Source organism: Sinohyriopsis cumingii, chromosome 3 (assembly GCF_028554795.1).
Source record: "Sinohyriopsis cumingii isolate HCF-2022 chromosome 3, ASM2855479v2, whole genome shotgun sequence".
Taxonomy (NCBI): Eukaryota; Metazoa; Mollusca; class Bivalvia; order Unionida; family Unionidae; genus Sinohyriopsis; species Sinohyriopsis cumingii.
The window spans coordinates 107,899,652-107,923,365 of record NC_142963.1 but is presented as its reverse complement, the minus strand read 5'-3'; the positions used below and the strand labels follow the sequence as shown (position 1 = coordinate 107,923,365).

Genomic DNA, 23,714 nt, shown 5'->3' with positions numbered 1-23,714 from the left:
ATTGGGATATATTTTCAAATTTATTACTTTACATGCAGTGTAAAGGTTGATTAATGAGATAAAAACAGCAAGTAATGCATCCTATCTTCTATGAAAATATGAATATTTAGTCCAGGTTTTTCTTGCATACCAGCTGATCATGGCAGAATTTTATCTGTATTCATTTGAAAGCTGTATCAGAAAATAATAATAATAATAATAATAATAATAATAATAAGAAGAAGAAGAAGAAGAAGAAGAAGAAGATGATGATGATGATGATGAAAGGAAGAAGAAGACCAATAGCTTTATTCATCCCATCCTCTTGGCTTCTGCATATGATTCAGCCAATTTGTAGCAACTTTTTTTTGCTAAAACTTGCAGACATATCATTCAAATGCGCTTATTTCCAGAATGTTGATCCTTAGTTACTTGAGAAGGAAAGTAGAATAGACCTAAGTAAACCGAAGTGTTATAGCTTTTGTGCAAGATCTCACAAATAAAGTGGTAAAAGTAAGAAAAATTTACAAAGAAGTTCATTAAGTGCGGCGCTGCACTGCGATACCTTACCTAATTTTTCTGTTAAAAAGTTGGCATCTCGAAATCGTCGATGTTTTCCGGTTGGTGTATTTAGCTTGGCCGTTATCATAATCGGAATTCTTGTTCATTTTCGGCTAGAAAGATGTAAAAATGGCGACCACTATTTGGAGCAAAGTTTCGTTTGTAAACAAGGTTCATTAGAAAAAAATTGCATACCTTAAAACAACATAAACTTTATATTGAAAGGTTGCTCAATTTAATTTATGATATTCCAGTATCTCGTCTTTCTAGTAGAGGCATGTTAATAGCTGACAAAAATGTAAATTGAGTCGGGCACCTGTTTTCGGTGTTTACATATTTTTGGTCTTCTGTCAATTCTCATGTAATATGAACGTGAACGTGTGCACTGGTTTGAGAACACCGTTTAATTCTCAGTTGAATTACAGTTTAAAAGAATAGGTTTCAGAAAAAGTTTACAAATTTAAAACAAAATATATTTTAAATGTATGCGGAATATTTTCTTCATTAAAATCGATTCTTATAAATGAACAATTAACTGTTATGCAAACATACATGTCTGTAAATAAGTAAGTTCGCTTATGTAGGATTCTTCTTTTCTATTGTATACAGAGGTTGTTAGAGCTACACATTCTGTAAATAAAAGGGCAGCGTGTGTTTCTGTGGCATTAGCTGGTTGTCTCAACTTGTAGATGCTTCCACATTTATGTTTGAATGACTAATGACACTGATGACATCTGTATTATTCCTTCAAATTTAAAAAAAAAATCACCACATGGCACTGATCAGCTGACTTTGGTGTCTTCCACGTTTGCCTTCAGATACCATCTTCACTTGGGATGGTATCTTGTGTGCCTTGTTATAAAGTAATGCCAGCATGAGATAAAACTGGAGGTTACTTTTCCATGCTTTGCGGTTCGTTTGATGGATACACAAATATTTCATTGTTTGAACTTAAAAGATAGAGACTCGAGCCATAACACTATAACTCATATTTTTAAATGACATCAGAATTGACAAACCATGCTAGCAAGAATTATGTGCAAAATTAGGAGTTGTGTACCAGAACTAAATCAGAAATAATAAACATTCATTAGGCCTATGCTCGACACAATACTCAAAAAATGAATTTGAAGGAGAAAGATGTAAAAATAGTTTCCATAGCCTAATTGAAGTATGACCATGAAAGTCATAATTAAATAAATCATTTTTTCAACTCTTGTTGCCGATTAATAAAATAATAGATGGTCTAATTGATTTGAATACATGTCCCACCTCTACTCTTGTCACTAATGTGTAACAAATACATTGTCTGTATTTTATAAAGCCAATCAAGTGTGTCAAATGTGCAGCAGTATCACAACATGGAGCCTAAATTAAATATATTTGTTATAGTATCTCATGAATATTGTTACCAATCTTAGGAAAATGTATGTGCATTCTGTAGAATATTGTGCAAATATGTTTATATGTACATATAAGTATTATTGTTTCATAAATCAATATTGATAATTTGATAGGAAGACTTAAATTGAGAATGTTGTCATGTGGGAGTATTTAATTAGAATGCTCAGGATATGTCGCTTATTTTGTTTTTTCTCTGTTTTACAGAGTATTAATAAAAACAATTTGAAGACTATCAAGCTAGTTTAGTTTTGTTCAGTTTTTGTCTAAAACATTGTTTTGCAACATATACAAATTCTAAAAATTGTCCAAAATTATTTTGTCTTAGTTAACTTCCTTTCATATATATATATATATATATATATATATATATATATATATATATATATATATATATATATATTTATATATATACTGTACAGAGTATCTGTTTTTTTATATTTTAAGAACAAAACTCATTGAAACTATTGTCTTAGTTGCCTTGTTAAGTTTGGCCAAATTGTCTTTCAAGTTGGGCCAACTGGTCTTATTCTTGGTCCAAGTTGGAGCATATTGTCTATTAACTCTTTAAAATGTACATTGCTTCTAGTTAAATGAAATGAGGTTAAAGCAGATGATAGTTTTCAGTGCAAGGATAGTAATTTCAAGCCATTTTCTTAACACCCATTTTTGTTCTTGATTCAGTAATTAATGATTCACACAAGATGTTTCAAATCATGACAACTTAGTTCAAAAAGAAAGTACTAGCATCTAATTTACTTTGGTACTTTGTATCTTATTTGGTCAAAGCTTAAGTTGTTATGGCCTTGTTAATTTCAGAATATTATGGGGTTTTGTACACAAATTTCCAGAATTTTGAAGTCATCTATGTAGAAGACCTTATTCATTATATGTTCATTAAAAATATTAATATTTTACAACAAATCTTTGGCCAGATATCTGTGCACAAAATTATTAACAGGTAACATATATAGTTGCAAAAGATAAGAATTGAAAATCTCCCCCACCACCAGGAGGCTGGGGCTGTCAAAACTGAACCACTATTTTGTCAATACCTCAGGCCACAGACCACTAAACTGGAGCACTGAAAGTGGTATGGGGTGGTCCCAAACCCTTGGGGGAACCTTTAAAATGCAGTATTGTACCAGTCCACCCACCAACCCCTTTGCCATATGCATTCAAATATTACCTGGCTGATGCTTATTAATGGATTGATTACAGGGAAACATTTTGCAGTTTTAGAGTGTGAATAAACGTGTACAGTGTACATGCATTGCATTTTAGGGAAAATCCATGTTCCCACTTTGGACCTTTCACACTGTTTCCATCATAGACTGGATATAGTGGTCATCATGGATTGACCTTGTCATGGCTCATAGTGGACAGATTAAGTTTTATTACCCCAATTAAAAAATAGCAGCAATATAATTAAGTAATATACTGCATAATGTTAAACCTGCCTGTCAGCTCAGCTGAAGTACGCAGCACAGAATGCTCTTTTTAGTTGTACATAATACTGTTTAGTATTCCAAGATTCACCCACTAAAATGCATTCACATATATGTATTGTAAGAGCTAAAGATAAATTTCCAAGCAAAGAATGCTGAGAATATTTTGGTTCAAAGTTATGGTAATTTTAATGAGATAGAGGGGTGGTTGTGTTTTTTTAACATGTAAAAATAAATTATGTAAAGTATTAGCAAGTTTCACTCCACTATTAAAATAACAAAATGAGAAATGCTGCAAGTTATTGTTTCATTCTCAGTCACTTTTAAATTGTTTGCTTAACATGCATATACACAATGAAATATACACCAATATACAACTTCTGCTAGTCCAGTCTGTTTAGTATTTGAGACTGAAATATACATGACCATGCAACACATTTTCTCTGGAACTAGACTGTCATCCTTATGTTTTTACACAGACTCTTTGATGCACTCTGTAACCAACAGCTTAACAAATATACTTAGGATTGCTGGTTTCTTCATCTGATGAGTTTACATGTACTCGTTGGATGGATGAAAGTGATGAAAAAGTGTAAGCACTTAAATATTTTCGGTGTGAGATAAGTTGTATGTACAAGATTAACATGTACACAGCAACAAGATGGAATTTATTTTTACAGTACATTCTTTCATTCCACAAGTCAAATACTGCAAACTATACCCGAATGTTAAGCAAATGTTTTTTTTATCAGTTTAGCTACTAATTTGTTATATTATGACCCAATTATCAATTATGAGAAGTTGACATAAATACAAATAAAATATTTTGTTGCCAAAGAACATAGATCCAAATGAATATTTTATACCGGATTTATCAATTACAGCAACAGTGTAAAATTAATGAAATTATGTCCATAATCATGCAAATGGCACAGAATCTTTGGAAACCAAAACTAAGCTTAAAGTTACATTGACAAATTTTGGACTAGTACAATTAAATGCAACACTGATTGAACGAAGATTAACTGTCTAAAAGATATACATGTACACAGGAACAAACATACATGTAAACAGGAACAATAAAAGGGTGGGAGAAAAGAAACTTTTTTCCCCATATTGCAGTAGCAGTTAATTTCTCCTATACATCCATCATATTATTATCATCTTTTGCAATTCAGCCAAAATGCATAATATCTCTCTTGTGCTTGTATGTAATAAATATATTTTACTACAAAGAAGATGCCTTTTTTAAATAAAATAGCTCATTGTGTAATACAGCTTACACAAACATGTAGCTTTGTGCTGCTCTGATAGAAGTTTATTATATAATATGCTGCATTGAATGATTAATGGGGAGAATTAGATGTTTACATGGTTTTATATGCTATTAGAAAACAATTTTACACAAAAATACCACATTGTATTTCTTAGCCCATATTACCACTATAAAATTTGCTTTTTCCACAAACAACACAAATCAATTTCATTCAAAAGTTACAGTAATGTTTCTTTCGAAACAATTGGTGATAAAAAAATAACACTGAAGCTCAACACTTTCTTGACTGGCCATTGTTAACAAGTGTAGCAGCTGACTTCCAAGCAAGCTGTCACTTCTTGGTTGGTACTTGATGATAGATTCGTGCAAAAATTGACAAAGAGAGTAACCATTTTTATAAAAATCACTGTATTTATGGCATGAACATCCAAGAATAGAGAGCAGCCTTCAGAACCACGTAGACAAATTTGTTGCATTTAAAAATTATCAGAAATTAATATCTTTGTTTTAATGTGTTAAATTTTGCAACAACAAGAAACATTTTCATTTGATAGTGTTTGTATTGAAACGTCAAAGCATGACATTGACCAGTAGTTGTTAGGAGCAAAGTGGAGGTGGTTGTAGGCTGAGAGACAGAGGGGATGAGATATGCATGTAGCTTGAAACAAATGCACTTTTTCAGAATTTTAGAAAAAAAAGAACTCGGGTTAGATGTGCATCAAAGCCATTTAACTTTTTTCTGAAGTTAAATGGTAGGTCTCTAATTGTAAAAATAAAAAATAATTATATTTAGTTTTTCCTATAACACTGGAGATCAGTTTTACACAATACATGTAACATGAAAACTTAACATCAAACACATTTTTTGGTCCAAATTTGTTTTTCACAGACATCATTTTAGTTTATGATGTGTGGTTTTATGATATATTTGTTCAACAGATCATTTACATTTTGAAATGTCAAAATGTGACTTTAAAAAATAGCTGGTAAGCGTAAGCACTGTCTTGACTGTTGTTGACTTGAGGCAGGAAGCTGAAGTAACAGGCTCTGTAGCTGACTTCAAAGAAAGAATGCCACTCCTAAGCGAGTGCATGTTGATGCATGTAGATGCATTAAAAATGACAGAAGTAACTTTGTTTGATTGAAATTACTTTGTTCATGTCTTGAATGGCTAGTGATAGAGTGCAGCACTATACAGTGTAAACAATTTTGATCATCATCAATGGATGATATAGGTCAGAAAAAAAACCTCTGTGAACTTCTTGCAACCTTTGACTTGTCTTGACTAAAGACATTGGCCCTTTTTATGAGATGTTGTTTAATAGGGTACCTTTTGAAATGTCAAATAGAGCCTCTGTGACTCACTTCAAATGCAAAACCTGTTTTCCAGTCCTTCTAGCAATGGAAGGATGGTAGTGAGATGCGTGCCTCATCAATCAATCTGAACTATCAACAGTTCTGCCATAATAGTTCCATTTCATTCATTATAGCACCTGCTTTCATTGTCAAGAATAGGCTCCTGCAAAAGTGGAATTGGTATCTTGTCTTTAAATCCCTTCTGTCCTTTGACCCTTCAAGCCTTTGATGTCTACATGACCCCATACGGGGCCTGAAGTGGTAACTAAAGTGAACTGAGCCAATCAGAAGAGGTAGATTTCAATTGTTCTTACCACTTAAGAAGGAAGTGACAATATTTTGTGATGGGTTATCCACTCAGTTTATAAAGAACTAACCTGATAACAAATCAAGTTCTTGCAAATATCAGCATTCAGGGTTAGGGCAGTTGCCACTAGCATGACATCTGAGCATCAATGCTTCTTAATTAACATGATCAGAGCCATGAAATGGTCATCAGAGATGACATTTTCCAGCTTTTATCTTGGAGGCTCTTAATCACATAACCTGGTATGAGTTGTCAAGCAACAGGTTACTGCCACTGATTTTACTTTTTGGGAGTAAAATTTATTTTCCAAACCACATCCAAACATAAATGTTGTACTAACCCTAGTCAGTATCTCACATGACTTGAAGTTGCTTCATCTGTAGACTAGAAACAAGGCCAACTCTGGAAGAAGGGATGTAACTCCTTTGCTTACCTAGTGTCCTAATGTATTATGATGATTTATTTGAAGAAGAAACCAGTTTTTGTAGTGAAATGTTTCTTCAATAATGCTTACCTGATCATAATATGTGTACACACTCCCAAAGCCTCCCTCACTGGTCTGATGAATTGATGGGACTTGGTACCAATCCCTCTATCCAGTGGGAGACTATTCTTGTCTGGCCTCCATCTTGACAAGCAAACAATGTTTTAGCACTTCTGTTGCTAAAATAAGCCAGAAAATGATGAACGTCTTTCCAGCTTGAGAGGGGTGGATTTGTGAGGTGGTGGATGTACTCCAAATGTATTTTGATAATGCAGTTATTAGTGAAGAATAATATTTTAGTCAAAAATTGGTTTCCATTTTGTGACACTGAAAAACATGAGACTGGTATCAAGCACATTATTATGACAAACATTTGAAAAGCTGTGAGTAACTATCACCACTTTTGTAATTTAATCTGCTCACGTTTCCTCATTTTTTTTGTTCTTGTCAGGTAATTGTGCATTATCCATTTGGACAATGTGAGTTCCACATTATTCAGCAGATGTTACCATTTTTAGATTTTTTAAATATCACTTGTATATTTTGTGTAGGCATCTAACATTCAGATCTTCAAACACATTGACAGTTACGGTTTTTACTGATTGGTCAATTTGCTCGTCACTTACTAAATTGGTGAAGTATTAATTATATTTGTAATTTGTATGTCTGCAATACTTTCAGTTTTCCAATTTACAGAATTTATAAGCTTTTATTTCATAAGCATTTGGCAAGTTTTAAAGTAATGTTATTTTTTAAAATATATTTCAGATAAGCACCCTAATTAAGGCTACCTCAGATGATGACAAGCCAATTCCAGGATATTTATACAAAGAAATCAATGGTATCTCTACTCCACGGTGATGTTTTACACACTATCAAAATTTTGAATTTTTCAACTTTAAATTATTCTTACAGTATCATCCATGAGCACATTGTTAAGCACACATTTCAGAATGAAAGAGAACTAATTTACTTGTTAATTTTCATCCATCACCTTTCACACTACAGGGAGAAATTTATAGTGTGTTTGATCAGTGTGATATATTGCATACTGGTAGGATTGGTGGAAGTACAGAAATGAGTGTCTCAGGGTTATAATACAATGTACACCTCTCCCTCGATAACATGCGCACAACAGGTCTACAAACATAGATCGCATTTTAAGCAAGGCGTGAGTTATAGAGGTACCTCCAAAAATTGAAAAAAATTGCCCTGACATCAAGAACACTGGGGGTGGGGAACAGCATTAGGGAACTGGGCTATTTATTGACTGAATCCACTTTTGACAATCACATTGATAATAAGTTTAATAAGTTTTAATAACATGCTTTTTCTAATGAACTTGTTCGTTATTCTGTGTAAATAACATTTATTTTTAAAATGTCCAACATATGAAAGATCATTTCAACTGGTTTCAACCACCATTATGTGTATGCGGAAAAATCTGTGTATTACGTCACTGCTTTTTGTTTACTCGATAAGTCTGGTTCCCGTAGTGGTGTTTAATATTATCCTGCCAAATCTTGAGTCCATAGAGCAGGGAACTAGACTAACTGTTGATACACCACCATACAAGATTCCTTTGTTTTTAAACGCACGACATTTATTTCGTGAGATAATCGTCTACGTCGAAACTCATTTTTTTTATTGTTCAGTTATTACAAAATATTAATGTCATGATTTCATTGGAAGTAATAATGAAACTTCTTATCATCCTTCAGGATCTCTTTAAGTGCCAGTTCATGAATTCTCTGAAACTCACTTGCCCACAGTGGTCTGTATCTGTGAAAACAAGCTCTTTATTTTATGAAGTATTCATTTTGCTTGGCTGCCCTTGTTATCTTTGATCACAGTTATGAAAGAGTTGGTTAATTTAAGGTAGTTTATGTTACATACACAATAATATTTATAAGTGTTTGATTGATCCAATATGAAGTGAGTTCACCCGACATATGACCAGGGCTGCTAGATATTAAATTTGTAGGATTTTTGTACCTTTTAACTTTTCTTCTATTCCACCTCCTTTATTTGATTAAAAAAACATAATTAACTGTTAATACAAAGGAGGCCAGCTTTTAATTCAGTGCAACAATACAACAAATACTTCTGGAAGTCAGTTATCAAACCACAGTTGGCTCTTAATTAGGTTCTCAGAGAAACGCTTGCGGACATAGCTGTTATGGTAGATTGATGCATTTTACATTTAATTACAAGAGAACACATTGCATTTATGACGATTACACTTAAAAGAAACTTAAAGATAGAACTAGAACACAAATTTAAATTGATAAAAAATTATTTAATTTGTATTTATTTATTAAAGTACTGCCTCCACTTGGCCTAAGTGACATTTTCATTGATCGAAATTTCCTTCGTTAACTGCAGTGTACTAGGAATGTCGTTTGGAAAGAAAATGTAAAAGTTTGTATGGCCTATTTTTAAATTTGATATTTCATAGTGTTGATTAAAATTTCCAGGTCCTATCTACTGTTTTTGACGATAAAACGAGCGATACATCAAAGTTTCCGTTACCAATTTTGATTGCGATTTTCTTCAAGTTCAACAAATAGGGATCAATTTTTAGGGTATTTTCTGGTTTAAAAAATGGGAGCCATGCCAGACCCCGCATTATAAGTGGGTTTGCGAGTTATTGAGGAAGTGGTGTATAAAGAGAAATTGCATAAGAATGGAAGTGGTGGGATTTCAGAAATTAGTGTCTCAAGGTTATAAAACAGTATATGAAGAGAAATTGCATAGGAATGGAAGTGGTGAGAGTACAGAAATTACGGTCTCAAGGTTTATACTACAGTACATAAGGAGAAGTTGGATGGGAGTTGTGTGACTATAGAAATTAGTGTCTCAGTGTTATAATACAGCATATAAACAGAAGATTAGATAAAATAGTTAAATGTAAACTCCAATCAGTCTGCTTTGGTAAATACACCACTGAACCCTGATTTATTATTCTCCAAGCCATCACATCTGAAATGTGAAGATGATACCCTTATTAACATGAAAAGTTGGGTAACAGAAAAGGCAGCATAAGAATGATGTGTTGTTTGTTCTTTGGTCAAAATCAGTTGGGGTGTTGGGAGACTGTCATTGCTGTAATGCAGAAAGTGTCATGCTTAATTGCTGTTTTTATTTCTGAATACATAATAATGGTAGCTGCTGCTCAAAACCTTTGCTTGTAGAAACCATTAGTTTGACATTTATTTAAATATTCCGTTTTGACTGTCTACATTCTTTCTCACAGATATGACATACGACTCAGATGAATGTTGTCAGAATACACTGGATTTTTTAAATGATCAGTTAGACCAGAAGTCTTCTCATGTGAAACTCAAGGTAAGCTTAATGTATTTGTTAATTGAATATCACTTTTGCATCTCAGTTTTTATTGCTAAATGACGTAGAAAGCTTACATTATGGCCTTTCATTGCCCCTAGTCTATCAGCTGTTTGCACAAATTTGTTACTGTCGCTTCTGCTAAACTACTAAGAGGATTGCCATGAAACTTTTCAAACACTTTTATCCCAAGGTCTAGTTTGGCCCAAATGAAAATGGTTCCTCTTGGAAATCAAATACAGAGATTGCACAGAAATGTTCTTTCCAACATACAAAGAAACAGATGTTGTCACTCAGGTCCATACGTCTCACTGGAAGAGAAAAGTTGAGAATGCCTATTTTGGCAAATATTTTTGAATCAGAAGTGTGAAGATACAAATTGTGATAAAAAATGCGCTTGTTTTGCTTTCAATCCTCTTACAACATGGTAAATATATGTTGAGTAAAAAATCTACAAGTTTAAAAGCCAATCTGCTGATCAGAATTTTTAAATTTACTGATTTCATATCCTGGTTCTGTCACATGTGTGCATATTTTTGTCCAATTTCGATTTGATGTGTAAAATATCAAGATTTTGGATGGGTTTAATACTGAGCAATATTCATGAATGTTAATGAGGTTATCTGGCATCTAATTAGATGAGCTTGTTGTCACTCTGGATGCCATATTTCTGCACCAACTTTGATCAAACTTGGAATGTACACCTATATTATGATCTCAGACAAGTTCACTAATGAGTGATATATGTGCATGCTAATGAGGTGGTCTTGTGAACGATTAGCTGAGTTTGTAACTGCTTTGGAAGACATATTTCTGATCTTACTTCAGTCAAACCTACAAGCTTATTTCATCAAACTCTTAGGTGGTTTTGATAATGAGCAAGATCAGTGCATATTTATGATTCATGCATTAGAATGGCTGATCTTGTTACCATTCTAGAAGGCAGATTTGATGAAACTTGGAATATATACTCCTATAATCAAGATCTCAACTAGTTCGATAATAAGCGAGATCCACACATATTAATGACATGACCATACATCCGATTGGCTGAGCTTTTACAATGGAGGCCATATTTGTGATCAGACTTGGAATGTATAGGCTTACATCATCAAGATCATGTTAGGGTTTGATAATGAGTGAGATGCACATGTATTTATGAGTTCATCTTAAATGTAGTTGGCTAAGCTTGTTGCCACTTGGGAAGCCATATTAGATCCTTGATTGTGTCAGTAATGAGCAAGATTCATGCATATTTATAAATTGATCATACTTATGATTGGCTGAGCTTATTGCTTCTCTGGAAGTTATAATACTGATCTGGTTTTGATAAAAATTGGAATATGGGGCTATATTATCAACATCTTGAAAGATAAGTAAGATTAATGTTTACTATTGAGATTATCTTCCATCAGATTAGCTGAGCTTGTTTCCACTCTTGAATTCATTTTTTGATCTGTCGGTTTATTGTCCTCATGGTTGACTTTAATTATGAGCAAGAAGCTGTGTATGTAAATTTTGCCTTTATCTTAATAAGGAATTGTTACCAGAAATGGTAAAATCAAAATGGTATAAAGTTTGGGAGATAGTTTACTTAGGTTTTTTTTTCTTCTTACAATACTATATAAGCCTGCTTTGTGAAATGGTTAGCTATTAAATTATGTAAGCCATGTGAGTGATATCAGGCCTCTTATTTCATTATAATATAGTAAATTGCTCCTCATTATTAACTTATTTCTGCCTTTTGTTTGTGTTCACTTTTGTTTCTCTTGAGTTTCCAGAGAATAATGACTTAAAGAGCCAGGGAAATTTTGCAAATCTTTATCATAAAATATGTTAATTGCATGTCCAAACTTAAGTGCATAGGATCGTATGGCCATTTGATACAATGCAGATTATTTCACTCCATCCTTTAATATTTTTCATATTGCATTAGCCATCAGATATTCAAAATGTATACTAATATTCCAAGGGTGGAAAGATATGGTGAATTTGTGGCAGCGAGATGGTTTTTGTTGAGCAAGCAGTTTCCCAGGCTGGTTGCCCTGTGGGCAACTAAGCATTTTTAGAACATTTCCACCCCTGTATTCTACACATTAATTACCCAGGTCCCTGTGTTAAAAGAGTCTGAAATATAAATGTTGAATTTTGGCTATACTTTTAGGTTCTGAAACTGATGAAGGTTCTGGTAGAGAATGGCCATCAAAACTTCAGGTTGGGTCTCCTGAAACAGTCCTTTGGTATCAAGGAGGCAACAAGTAAAGAACATGACTACAGTAGTTTGAAGTTTGAAAGCCTAGTGTAAAATGTTCTATTTGATTTTTTTAGTTGTTTGATTTTTGAGGTTGCAATCAAGAAACGGCCATACACTGGGACCACGCAAGTGTTGCAGAATATTAGAGTGGATCATGTTCAAGTTATGATGTGCTTGGTCTTTCTGTCCTATGCATTGTACAAAAATTGAATTAGGATGTATGCTAAAATGTGTGATTACAGGATTCATGCTAATTTAATAAACACTATTCCAAACAATAACTGAGTGGGGAAAATCATGCATTATATTGGCAAGCCATACAATTATTTCTTCATTGAATCCCTTCTATATATAGATATTTCCCCCTTTTTTCAAATGGACTGGGGAATTCCCCATCCAGATTTTTTTCAATTGTGTAATAGATCATTTTGATTGTTTTATCCACCTAGCAAAAGGCTAAGTGAGCTTATGGTACATCTTGTATCTATCACCCATTCATAACACTTGCTTGTGAAAACTCAAGAGATTTCATTTCTAATCAGATTTCGATCAGACTTTGCGTGCATTAAGATCTCAGAGTTGTTATAATTGCTATCCATGCTTATTAATGAGTTGATCTTGCATTTGTTTAGTTCAGCTTGTGAACTCTCTAGTAACCATATTTCTGAGCAGATTTTGATGGAATTCATTATAGAAGCAGTGAGATGGAAGAATTGAGTTATGAGTGACATGTTGATGAGGTGATCTTGCTTGTGATGGCAGAGCTGAGCTTGTGAACTCTCTAGAGGTCATACTTCTCCTTTCATTATATTCCCAGAATACATAATGTTAGGAAAGAATCTCCATTACCTCCTGAATCCACCAATCATGAAAAGCCAAAAGATGTCTTTCCTGTCTATATAGCAAGGAACACTGCAAGATTGCTACGGTTGCTTACTCAGCTTTTCTTTTCAGTGGATACAATCATCATCATGTTCTGTGCCTCTTATACTCCAGTAAATATCATGAGGGTTTATGATCATCATCATCAGTCGGTATAGTAATGAAGATAATCATTATCTTTTTCACATTTTTTAATAATTGAGTACTTGTTTTTAACTTCTGATCTTGTGTTACAACATGGTAGTATTGGTGCCCATTGTTGATTTTTTTTTTTTACACATGCTTTATTTTCTCACTTATAGTAACAAGCATTGATTTTTCCATGTGTGAACACTTAATATTTTCCAGTTTGATTTGGTCATTTTTGTCTGTTCAGAAAGTGACAGACAATGATGACAAAATGTATTAAATACAAATTATTTAAAGCCATTTGAGACATGACTAGCATGTACCCAAGTGTTCTTGAAGTGCAGCCTGCAGTGTTTGTACATAGCACTTGGAAGGAATCTGATCCACAGTACTGAGAAAGTGTTTTAAAAGCAAAATACTTTATGAGTCATGAACAATGGAATGCAACATGCTAATTCTGCACCGTCAAACATCATCGCTGACCAGGGTAGTGGTATACATGTACATGCCAGCCATTACAGTTTTATCATAATCATTAAGATTTTTCACCCAATTACTTCTTACACTCAATAAGTTAAAAAATAAAATTAAAATAAAGCAATACATAGTTGTGTTTGTGATTTATATTATCATCTCTTTAATTCCACTCATCCTAAAAATCTGAGAATATTCCAAAAAGAAAGACTGCTGTGTAGGAATAGCATCATAAATTATTTGCCCATCGTATAGTTACTTTCCTAGTTTTCTGTTTGTAGCAACTACATTACCCATTTCCAAGAAAACAGACTGGTTTCTTTAATTTGAAACTTTGTCTCATAGATTCATTGTACTGATAATGAATTAGAATAGGAGAGTGATATAATACAGCAATCAGACTGAGGACAGAATTTGTGGACTTCACAAGCATTCAGCAAATGTTATAGACATGCAGACTAGTTAAAGTGAGTGTTGAATATAAATAATTTTTCAGCATGTTTTGTGTTTGTATTCTGGTTCTAATCCACATGTAATTTGCCCATTTTTGCCAAGTTTTTTGACCTGCAGATCCAGATTAGTAGCAAAAATAAATTACATTTTTCATACAGTGTACTATAATTATGTAATGTACTATATTATCTGCGATGTTGTAACCTCAACGATGTATTAGAACAATGTTGAGGTGCTGATGTTAGTAATATATAGATTATGCTTTTTATGCTCAGATTGCTCTTTTTTTGCCACTTATATTAGCAAAAATTATGGTTGGCATGTAGTGGGTTATGTCATGATGTCCATTACATCCAACTTCTTGGTAGGTGATGTAAAAAAATGCAGATGGCAACCATTACATTGGACCTGCTTGAGACTGAAGATTAACTAGCTGTAGAATTGCTGGCCCTACATTGTTCACATGCATTGATGGAGTAATAGATGAGGTGACTAGTGCAAGAGGCAGTGACACAGTTATTGGCTGTAACAAAATAACTTCGTGGGATTTCGGATTTATAACAGAACACTTTTGATAGTGATACAAATACAGTGTTTAATAATGAACGACTTAAATGAGCAATTAATTTTGATTGAAATTGATTGATTTTTGTGTGTATATGATCCAAAAATTGGATCAATTAACATAAAACTCATGGACTTAATAATGAAAATACAAATAAATGACCTTATACAGTACAAAGACAAAGGGTGAATGATTCACAGTGATTTCACAACGAACAGATTGATGTGCTTTACTCAGATAGTAGAACATAATGTAGTATTTTACTCATATAGTAATATGTATTCACTCAGATAGTGAAATTATGTAAACAAAAGGGACAGATATACAAATTATCTTTACAGTCCCAAAACCACACTGGGATTTACAACCCCCCAAAAATTAGCCCACGGCTAAAAGTTTACATGTATGGAGTTACACACTCCGTCACCAGCACACTCGGCTACCAGTCACACTGGCCAATCAAGCCATCAGTATTCCAGGTTAAATCATTCCATCAGCACCCACCAATCTTGGTCAGCAATGCATGATCACCTGCTACTCGACCAGCAACACTGTTTATTCAGCTGTATGGCTGCTATGGTTCAGCTTCACAGCTGCTATGGTCAGCTTCTTTGGTTAGCTCTGTAGCTGGTACCACATTGACTCTGATCACTCTGATAACTTGGATCGCTCGGGTCAGCTGAAAATACATCTAACACTGTGTACTATGCATGACACGGGCATATACGATAAAACTTAATGACGTTATATATGGTAAGTTATACAGATTACATTATCAGCACAATAATTACAAAACAACAAAGTAATGAAGGGGATAAAAAAAATAATTTTCTCCTTTTTCAAGCCTCCTAACAGCTGCTATTGACATGCCACCCTGACTGTTGAGTTACAAAGATAACTAAACTGGTCAGGGACTGAAGCTGACTAGAACACTCCAGCAGATTAAAGGGGATGCCTTCACACCCCATCAGGTAGTACCTTCTTTCAGTTGACTTTAATTGAAAGTGAAGGTGACCCTCTGCAGCATACCAATTACATGCATGCCAACCATTACACTTTTGGCATATTCATTGTTTTTTTCACTAAATTATGTCTTACACTAGACTGTATATGGATTTTATGCTTTTTTTGCACAGTAAAAACTACAATTAAAATAAAGCAATAAATAAATAAAGCAGTAACTTTATTGCAGAAGACATGAAAGTAAATGAATACACATTGGCTGTTTTAGTTTCTGTCTTTGATTGTGGTGTTTAGATCAGTGTCCTCTTTTATCTTGAAAGGATTACAAAAAAGTATATGATCCTGTTTACAGCTTTATTGAAAAACGGAATGTTCATATAATGCATGCATTTGGTGAACATTATATTTCTTTGTTATTTTTACAGTTATGGAGTTCTGAAGTTTCTTTTTATAATTATCGAAATGTTTCTGACAGTTTTTTAAAATTAGAACATTGGAGCATTGAATCATCATAACAACATACATTTTTGGTAGATTTGAATTAGATCTTGTTAAATTTGTTACTAATCTTTCTACTTTGCCATATCATTTTCTATTTTAAAAAATACTACCATACCAAACAGCTAACAAAACTTATTTATTTATTTGTTTGTTTTTTGTTGGTTGGTTTTTGTGTGACCAAATTCATGATAAACTTGATTGTTCTTTTGCAGAATGGAGTGGTCCACCAGACCCTCTGCATGGGAATGCACCCTATTTGATGGTCAGGAAGGCAGCTCAGGTGGGTTACAGTGAGATCTAGTCATTATTCTCAAAACATTTTGAGCACAATATTTATAGGTTACTGCATTTGTATGGGAAAATATGAACGAGTTTTCGGATGGATACTGCACAAACTTGTGAGTGCAGTATATCCTTCCGACAAAACGAGTTCATATTTTCCCATACACATGCAGTAACTTTTTTATTGTATGCTCATTATATGCTCATTTTTTTATTCTACCTAAGGTTTAATTATATAAACAAAATACACTACAAGAAACAATGTAAATGAATTAATGCCGTATTCCAAACTAAATACACAAGTGCAGATTTGACATTACAAAATGACATCATTATTAATGTGTACATAGCTCCGCCCAGATAAATTTGAACTTAGTTGCGCGCTCGACATAACTTTCGAAAGAAAATGGCGTGTCCAGTTAAAATTGAAATTTGCAGTGATATTTTGAATGAATGCACATTGCAACGACTTTTCCATTTGATCTGGAGTGAATATATTTTGGTATTTTGTTTCGATTCAATGAAAATTTGTGATTTTGGACTGGATTCATCTGTTCAAATTATACATGAAATACATCGGATTGAAGTGGCGTGGGAGAAGCTTGTTTACGTCTGCAAATGTGTTTCTGTTTCTGTCATTGAATGTTTGAAATCATAACGTGGGGAAAATATGAAGTCTTTCAATTGCAATTTTCAAAAAGACTCTATGGAATTTAATGTGTATTTCATTTTGAGTGCAGTAAGGAGGATGCAATTGCACTTATCATCGAAATTACAGCACACTTTCAAAATGTGTAATCCAGATTGAAAACCTATGACATGGCTCATGTAATTCAGATTTGCAGAATTCAGAAAAAACATTTTGAGGAAATTCAGGATGTAAAACTGTAAGTATATTTTATTTTGCCATTCTTATCACCAGATAAAGAATACAGTATATGCCTTGTTATTTGTAAGGACATAATCGTCCGTCTTTTATATAATGTAGCTAGCCTAAATCCGTAACATTGTATCGACGCGGAATGTGCCAAAACAGTCCACAAAACATGTTTTAGTTCATTCAGAAACAAATTTAAATAACCACAACGTAAAGAGCCTTTTACGTGAGTGTATATGATTTGTTTACAAATCAAAAGTGCTGGTGTCTGCATCATTGTTTGTTTACAATAGAAAGTTGTTCCTTTATTCACGTGAATGCTATATGTGTATTGTCGCGCTCGTTCAGTATCAGGGAATATTGAACAATTCTGACAATGTAAAGTTAACGGGGGAAAAAATGAGCATATAATAATCAAGTGTTTGCCTCAAATCCCAAATCAGAAAACATCATTAGACATGCATGGAAACTTTGAATAAGTTGGAGTTTTCAGTCACCTCCTCTGGATGAAGTCATTGAGGATAACAGGTAAAACCTGCACATGCATTCAAATGATTGCCAGTTTCTGGTGTTAAATCGGGATAGAAAAGGGTTGATTCCCCAAATTCAGTATCATTGAATAAACTTTCTTTGACAAAGTCCTTTAATAATCCAAAATGATAACTAAAGTTTCCAGACAGGGTCCACCAAGTACTGATTGTTTGGGAATTAATGAAAGGATCCAAAGTATCATACTTATTGGTAGTGTGAATTGATCATTCTTGTTGACCTTGACAAGCCCATATTTAAAGTGGAAATTGAGGCATAATAGTCACTTTTCCACTATGGCAGCATTGTCATCTTCAATAGTTTGTTATGTCAGATAATGCCATAGAAAATTTGCATTAAGATTAAGGTTAAAGTTTTATCCTTTGCTTGTATTTCCAAAAAACCCTGATAGATTATCATTGTTCTTGGCATGAATAATTATGAATCTAGGACAATTCATTCTACATCACACTTACCTGCCCCTTTTGCTTGAAGCTAAGGAATTTATTTACTCCTATTTCCTATTCTATGGATTTTCTTCACATTTGGGATGAATCATTAGGTTATGGCTATTCATTTTACAGTAAGCTTGCTTGTCCCTTTGACCTTGTGGTCAAGTTCACATTTATAGGAAATTTGTTTTGAACTTTTTGTTTAAGTTTTTGGCTCTACTGGTCATATACCAGAACAGCCTATTGAATGATCTGTTGTCTATAGTCTGTCCATCAGTTAGCATGGGTTTTTTGTTATCACTATTCCACTAAAGTACTTGGAGGATTGCTGTGAAACTTTACACATATTTTCAGCACTGTTTAGTTGGGAAGATTGTACCACTTGGACATTCAAATAAAGAACTCCAAAATCTTGTTTCAATACCTAACAGGTGGTAACATGGGGTTTTCACTAAAAGACATTTTATGATGTATAGTTGATCATAAAAGGTACCAATCTGAAATCCAATATGGTCACCATGGCAGTCATCTTGAAAATCTTGTTTTTAATATTACCTATTATTACTGCATTACATTCTGAGACAGAAATGACCCTGATCCATTAAATTAGAATCCATTCTTCCATTAAATGGAAAGTTCTAGAAGAAAGAGCACAGACTCATTCTGTTGCCCATGTTTTAGACTCATGTGTATTAACCATCCTCTTTCTTAAGGACTGCATGTATGGTTGAAAAGTAAACATACAAAGGGCAGATTTGATTAAACATACAAAAGGAGCATTATTAAGTCATTATCAATGAGTTTGCAAAAAGTGAACTGTTAGCCCATGGAAGAGCAGAAGCATGTGAAGATATAAAAAAAAGTGCCTGGAAATTCATCATAAATATTTTTTGTTGGGCGTCCACCAAAAGGACAGATACAGCTGAATTTATGGTAATGGAAACAACAGACACCACTCTTAAACATGGATGACAACTTTCTCATTCTCTGCTTTTTAACGTGGAGAGAAACAATATGACAGTCTACTCATTAGAATATTTATAAATCTTTCTAAAGTACATTATTATGAATGATGTAGCTTTGTCAGCTTGCTTCTTTCAGCTCTTGTGCAAATGCCTCACAAAGAACAATGGTAGCCTCTTGTGCCATTTGCCATCATTGAATACAGTGTTATCTGTTATTGCAGTTCATGTCTTTTCAGTGTTAGTAGCAGCATCTTTCTTTGTCACTTCCAAAAATAAAGCTCCCACAATATTGTTTTTAGCCTTTAATACTGTTAGTGTTACAAGTGCATCAATAATAAAGCAACCCACACACATTTTTTGTTAAATTCAGATGATTCAAAGACTCCACCACCCATCTAATTTTAACTGGACTTGTCAAAATAAATCATGTTGGTCAGTCTGGATTACTTGTGTACATCACCCATATATGATTAAAAATAAATCCCAATACTTATTCTTTTGGAATGATCCAATTATATTTTTTATTCAGAAAGACAATGAACACTGATCCTTCTTTGGAGATAATATAACTTCTTCTGTAGAAATGATAGGACTTCTATGAAGACAATAGGACTTATGTAGAAATTATTGGACTTCTTCTACAAAGACAATATGACTTCTGTAGAAATGATTAGACTTCTATGAAGACAATAGGATTTTTGTAGATATGATTGACTTCTTATATGAAGACAATAGGACATATTCTTTAGAAATGATTGAATTCTTAGGAGACAATAGGACTTCTTTTGTAGAAATGATTGGATTTCTATGAAGACAATATGACTTCTTCAATGAATGGCAATAGGACTTCTGTAGAAATCATTGGACCTTTTGTATGAAGACCAGTAGGACTTCTGTAGAAATAAATTGGACTTCTTCTATGAAGACAATATGACTTCTGTAGAAATGATTAGACTTCTTTGAAGACAATATGAGTTCTGTAGAAATGATTAGACTTCATGAAGACAATATTACTTCTTCTATAGAAATGATTGGACTTCTATAAAGACAATAGGACTTCTGTTGAAATGAATGGACCTTTTCTACAAAGACAATAGGATCTCTTCTGTAAAAACAATATTATTACTCCTTCCCCAGCCAACAAATTTAAGTACCAATGAAAATGTAATTCTTGGCAAAGCCATGAAAATTTTTATCCATGAAAAAAACTAACTTGCAGTGTGATTTGAATCTCATACTTCTAGTGTATATAATATCAGATAAAAATGAAATTAATGTCGCTTTAGTTATGAGGATTTTAATGCTTCATTGCAGAACTTGTTGGAGGTCTTATTTAGCTCCGAGGAGGCAGAGCCTGAGAGTCAAACCAATGCTGAGAACAATTTGTCCAGACCTCCACATACCACCATACACACAGGTCAGCTGTCTGATAGAAAAATATGCTGTGATTGCAGTAATTTAACAGAGACTATGCACACCAGGTCTTCAAAATTCTCTTGTCCCATTTCTCAGACCTATAATTTTCTTCAAAATTCTCTTGTCCCATTTCTCAGACCTATAATTTTCTCCAGGATCCTCTACAGCTTGTACTTCCATCTAGATCTGACAAATTACAAGCACAATATGTCTAAAAATTGAATGAAAATGATTAAATTCTTTCAGATATTTTAAGTTTGCTGACCTGACCTTCTGTTTCACAAGGCTGAGACTATTGTATCCACTTTGAAGTGGTAGGAATTCCTAATGTTAATCAAGTGCCATTCTAGAGGTACGGACTGCAACCAGACTTACCTTTTGGTGATCATGACTATTGCTGGGATACTGGATGAATCTATTTTTGTGAAGATGTTAGTGCAACAGGAAAGATCCAGTATGATAAACAGGGATGTATTTTGAAGCTGGCTGAACAGTATGGACTGACTCCTGCATGTACAAACAGATTCACTTGTCTTAAAATAGAACTTCATGACGACTCTCAATTATGAACAAATGTCAGTCACCAAAATTTATATTGGATTAAAGTAGTAATTAAATAAATGGAAATTTGAGAACAATAATAACATAATGAAAAATTAGAAATATTCATGGTGGATTTTATTTTTATCTCACATGGCTAATAAATATTCAAAACTTTAAATCCACCACAGATCATAGGTGGTATGGTAGTCAGTGTAACCCCACATCATTTTGTCTCCATGAAATCATTTTTTCTTGCAAACCACAATGTTTGTCAACAAGAATGTTTCTGATTTTAAAGTACATATAAATGATAACATGTGACGTAGGTGCCATCATTACTAATGCTAGCAGTACATATAAATGATAACTTGTGACGTTGGTGCCTTCATTACTAATGCTAGCAGTACATATAAATGATAACATGTGACGTTGGTGCCTTCATTACTAATGCTAGCAGTACATATAAATGATAACTTGTTATGTTGGTGCCTTCATCACTAATGCTAGCTATGTGTCAGTCTGAATCCAGTTTGGTCTTAAATAGAGTAGTGCACATACTTTGTTTATTTCTTAGTAAGTGACAAAGGATTCTGCTTGGCTGAGATTATTTGATACTTAGATATTGATTGTTTCTATCGGTTAAGGTCCATTTTGGATTCTTCCTAAAATGTAAAGGTTCCTTTTTTCCCAACTTCAGATCTGGAAGCCCTTTTCCCCAATTTAACTGTGAAAGTATAACCTGTTTTATTGAAGGATTGACAAAATTTATTTGCTTAAGAAATTGTTTATTCGGAATGAAAATTAATCAAATAATCTGTTAAACATCAGACTTTAAAATATAATTTCCATTTGCATTTTTATTTTAAAAAAATGAGAAACTTAGCTTTCTTGTGACTTCTGTATACATTCTTTATTCAGATACTTTCACACTTATCATTTCCCTATTGAACACAAGAGAGAATCCATCCAAACTTTCTAGTTGAATCCCTGACTTTTTTTACTAATTATAGTAGGCATGGGTTCTACATCATTGGCACCTGCTGCAGCAGCTGGTAGCAGAGCTAGAATGGAAGGATTTGGAAATGTACCTCTTCAGTATGACAGTAAGTGTAAATACTCATGAATTGAAGATTGGAGTTACAAAGCTTAATTTTAATTTTCCACAAATGTAGTCAGGTCAGCGAATGCACAATATAATTTTTTTTATTTACAAATAAGGAATATACAGAATTGCAGATATAGTGCTTAATAGAAGTTCAGTCCATTTTAATTGGTATGCAGAATTGTAAGTATAGTGCTTAGTAGAAATTGAGGCTGTTTTAATTTGTATGCAGAATTGTAAGTATAGTGCTTAACAGAAGTTGAGGCTGTTTTCATTGGTATTTAGAATTGTAAATATAATGCTTAATAGAAGTTGAGGCCATTTCAGTGAGTTACAGCCTACTTGAATACATTCTTCCTAAAGTAATAATATTTCAGTAATTACATAAGATGAAGACAGGAACATTAAGACAGTTCACAAGGGGTCGTGTTATTTTGGATATTGTTAGGGCATAGTGCATTGGGATCTGTGATCACTGCTATTCTCAAAAGATTCTGTTGTGTTAGATGTTATTTACAGCCAGATGTTTTTGTTTTGAGTAATTTGGTTGTATGTTTAAATAAGTTTGGCACTCATTACGATTTTAAAATTGACATTACTGTTTTTCAACTTGATGATGAATTAACTTCCCACAATTTTGTCCTATATATTTTCAAATGGAAATAATGCACTGCAGAATCTGGCATTTTTTTAAAAAAATCAGTAACCATTTTCATTAAAATCAAAAATGTTTTGTCTGTTTACAGTTTTTTTTGTATTTCATTTTAATTCAAGGTGTCATTGTTTAACTTGCAGAGAGTATTGGAGAAAGGCTGAAAGATTCTATAATTACAATGGCTGAGAAATGGGGAGAAGGCCCAACTGACCTTCAACAGTCAGTATTGTCCAGTATTGAGACCCAAGGTTCATATACACCACCCCTGATATCAGCTGATCTTGGAAATGAAAAGAGTACTTCACTTAAGGCACAACCCCAGGCCACAGCTGTCAAAAGAGGTCAGTATTCAGGATTTGGTTAGATTTTTAGCAGCAATCTTCACTTGGCCCAATCTCAATGTAAGTGGGCCCTGATCCCAAACAAATAATTCAGAATTAATTGCAAAATTTTATTCTTGAAAAACTAAGCTCAGATTCATAAAATTTGTTCCTAAAAAATGAAACACCACGG

The 23,714-nt window shown here is 33.4% G+C and overlaps 1 protein-coding gene across 1 annotated transcript in view; it reads left to right on the top strand.

The window, feature by feature from the left end:
• The first annotated feature begins 636 nt into the window (after positions 1 to 636).
• LOC149803509 (AP-4 complex accessory subunit Tepsin-like) overlaps positions 637 to 23,714 on the top strand; it is a 45,442-nt gene continuing 22,364 nt past the window's right edge. Inside the window, exons 1-8 of the mRNA XM_089953247.1 lie at positions 637 to 711; positions 7,581 to 7,653; positions 10,069 to 10,160; positions 12,325 to 12,418; positions 16,594 to 16,661; positions 20,800 to 20,902; positions 22,455 to 22,547; positions 23,342 to 23,542. Of these exons, the coding sequence (XP_089809373.1) occupies positions 670 to 711; positions 7,581 to 7,653; positions 10,069 to 10,160; positions 12,325 to 12,418; positions 16,594 to 16,661; positions 20,800 to 20,902; positions 22,455 to 22,547; positions 23,342 to 23,542 (766 nt within the window). The 5' untranslated portion in view covers positions 637 to 669. The remainder of the gene's footprint in view (positions 712 to 7,580; positions 7,654 to 10,068; positions 10,161 to 12,324; positions 12,419 to 16,593; positions 16,662 to 20,799; positions 20,903 to 22,454; positions 22,548 to 23,341; positions 23,543 to 23,714) is intronic.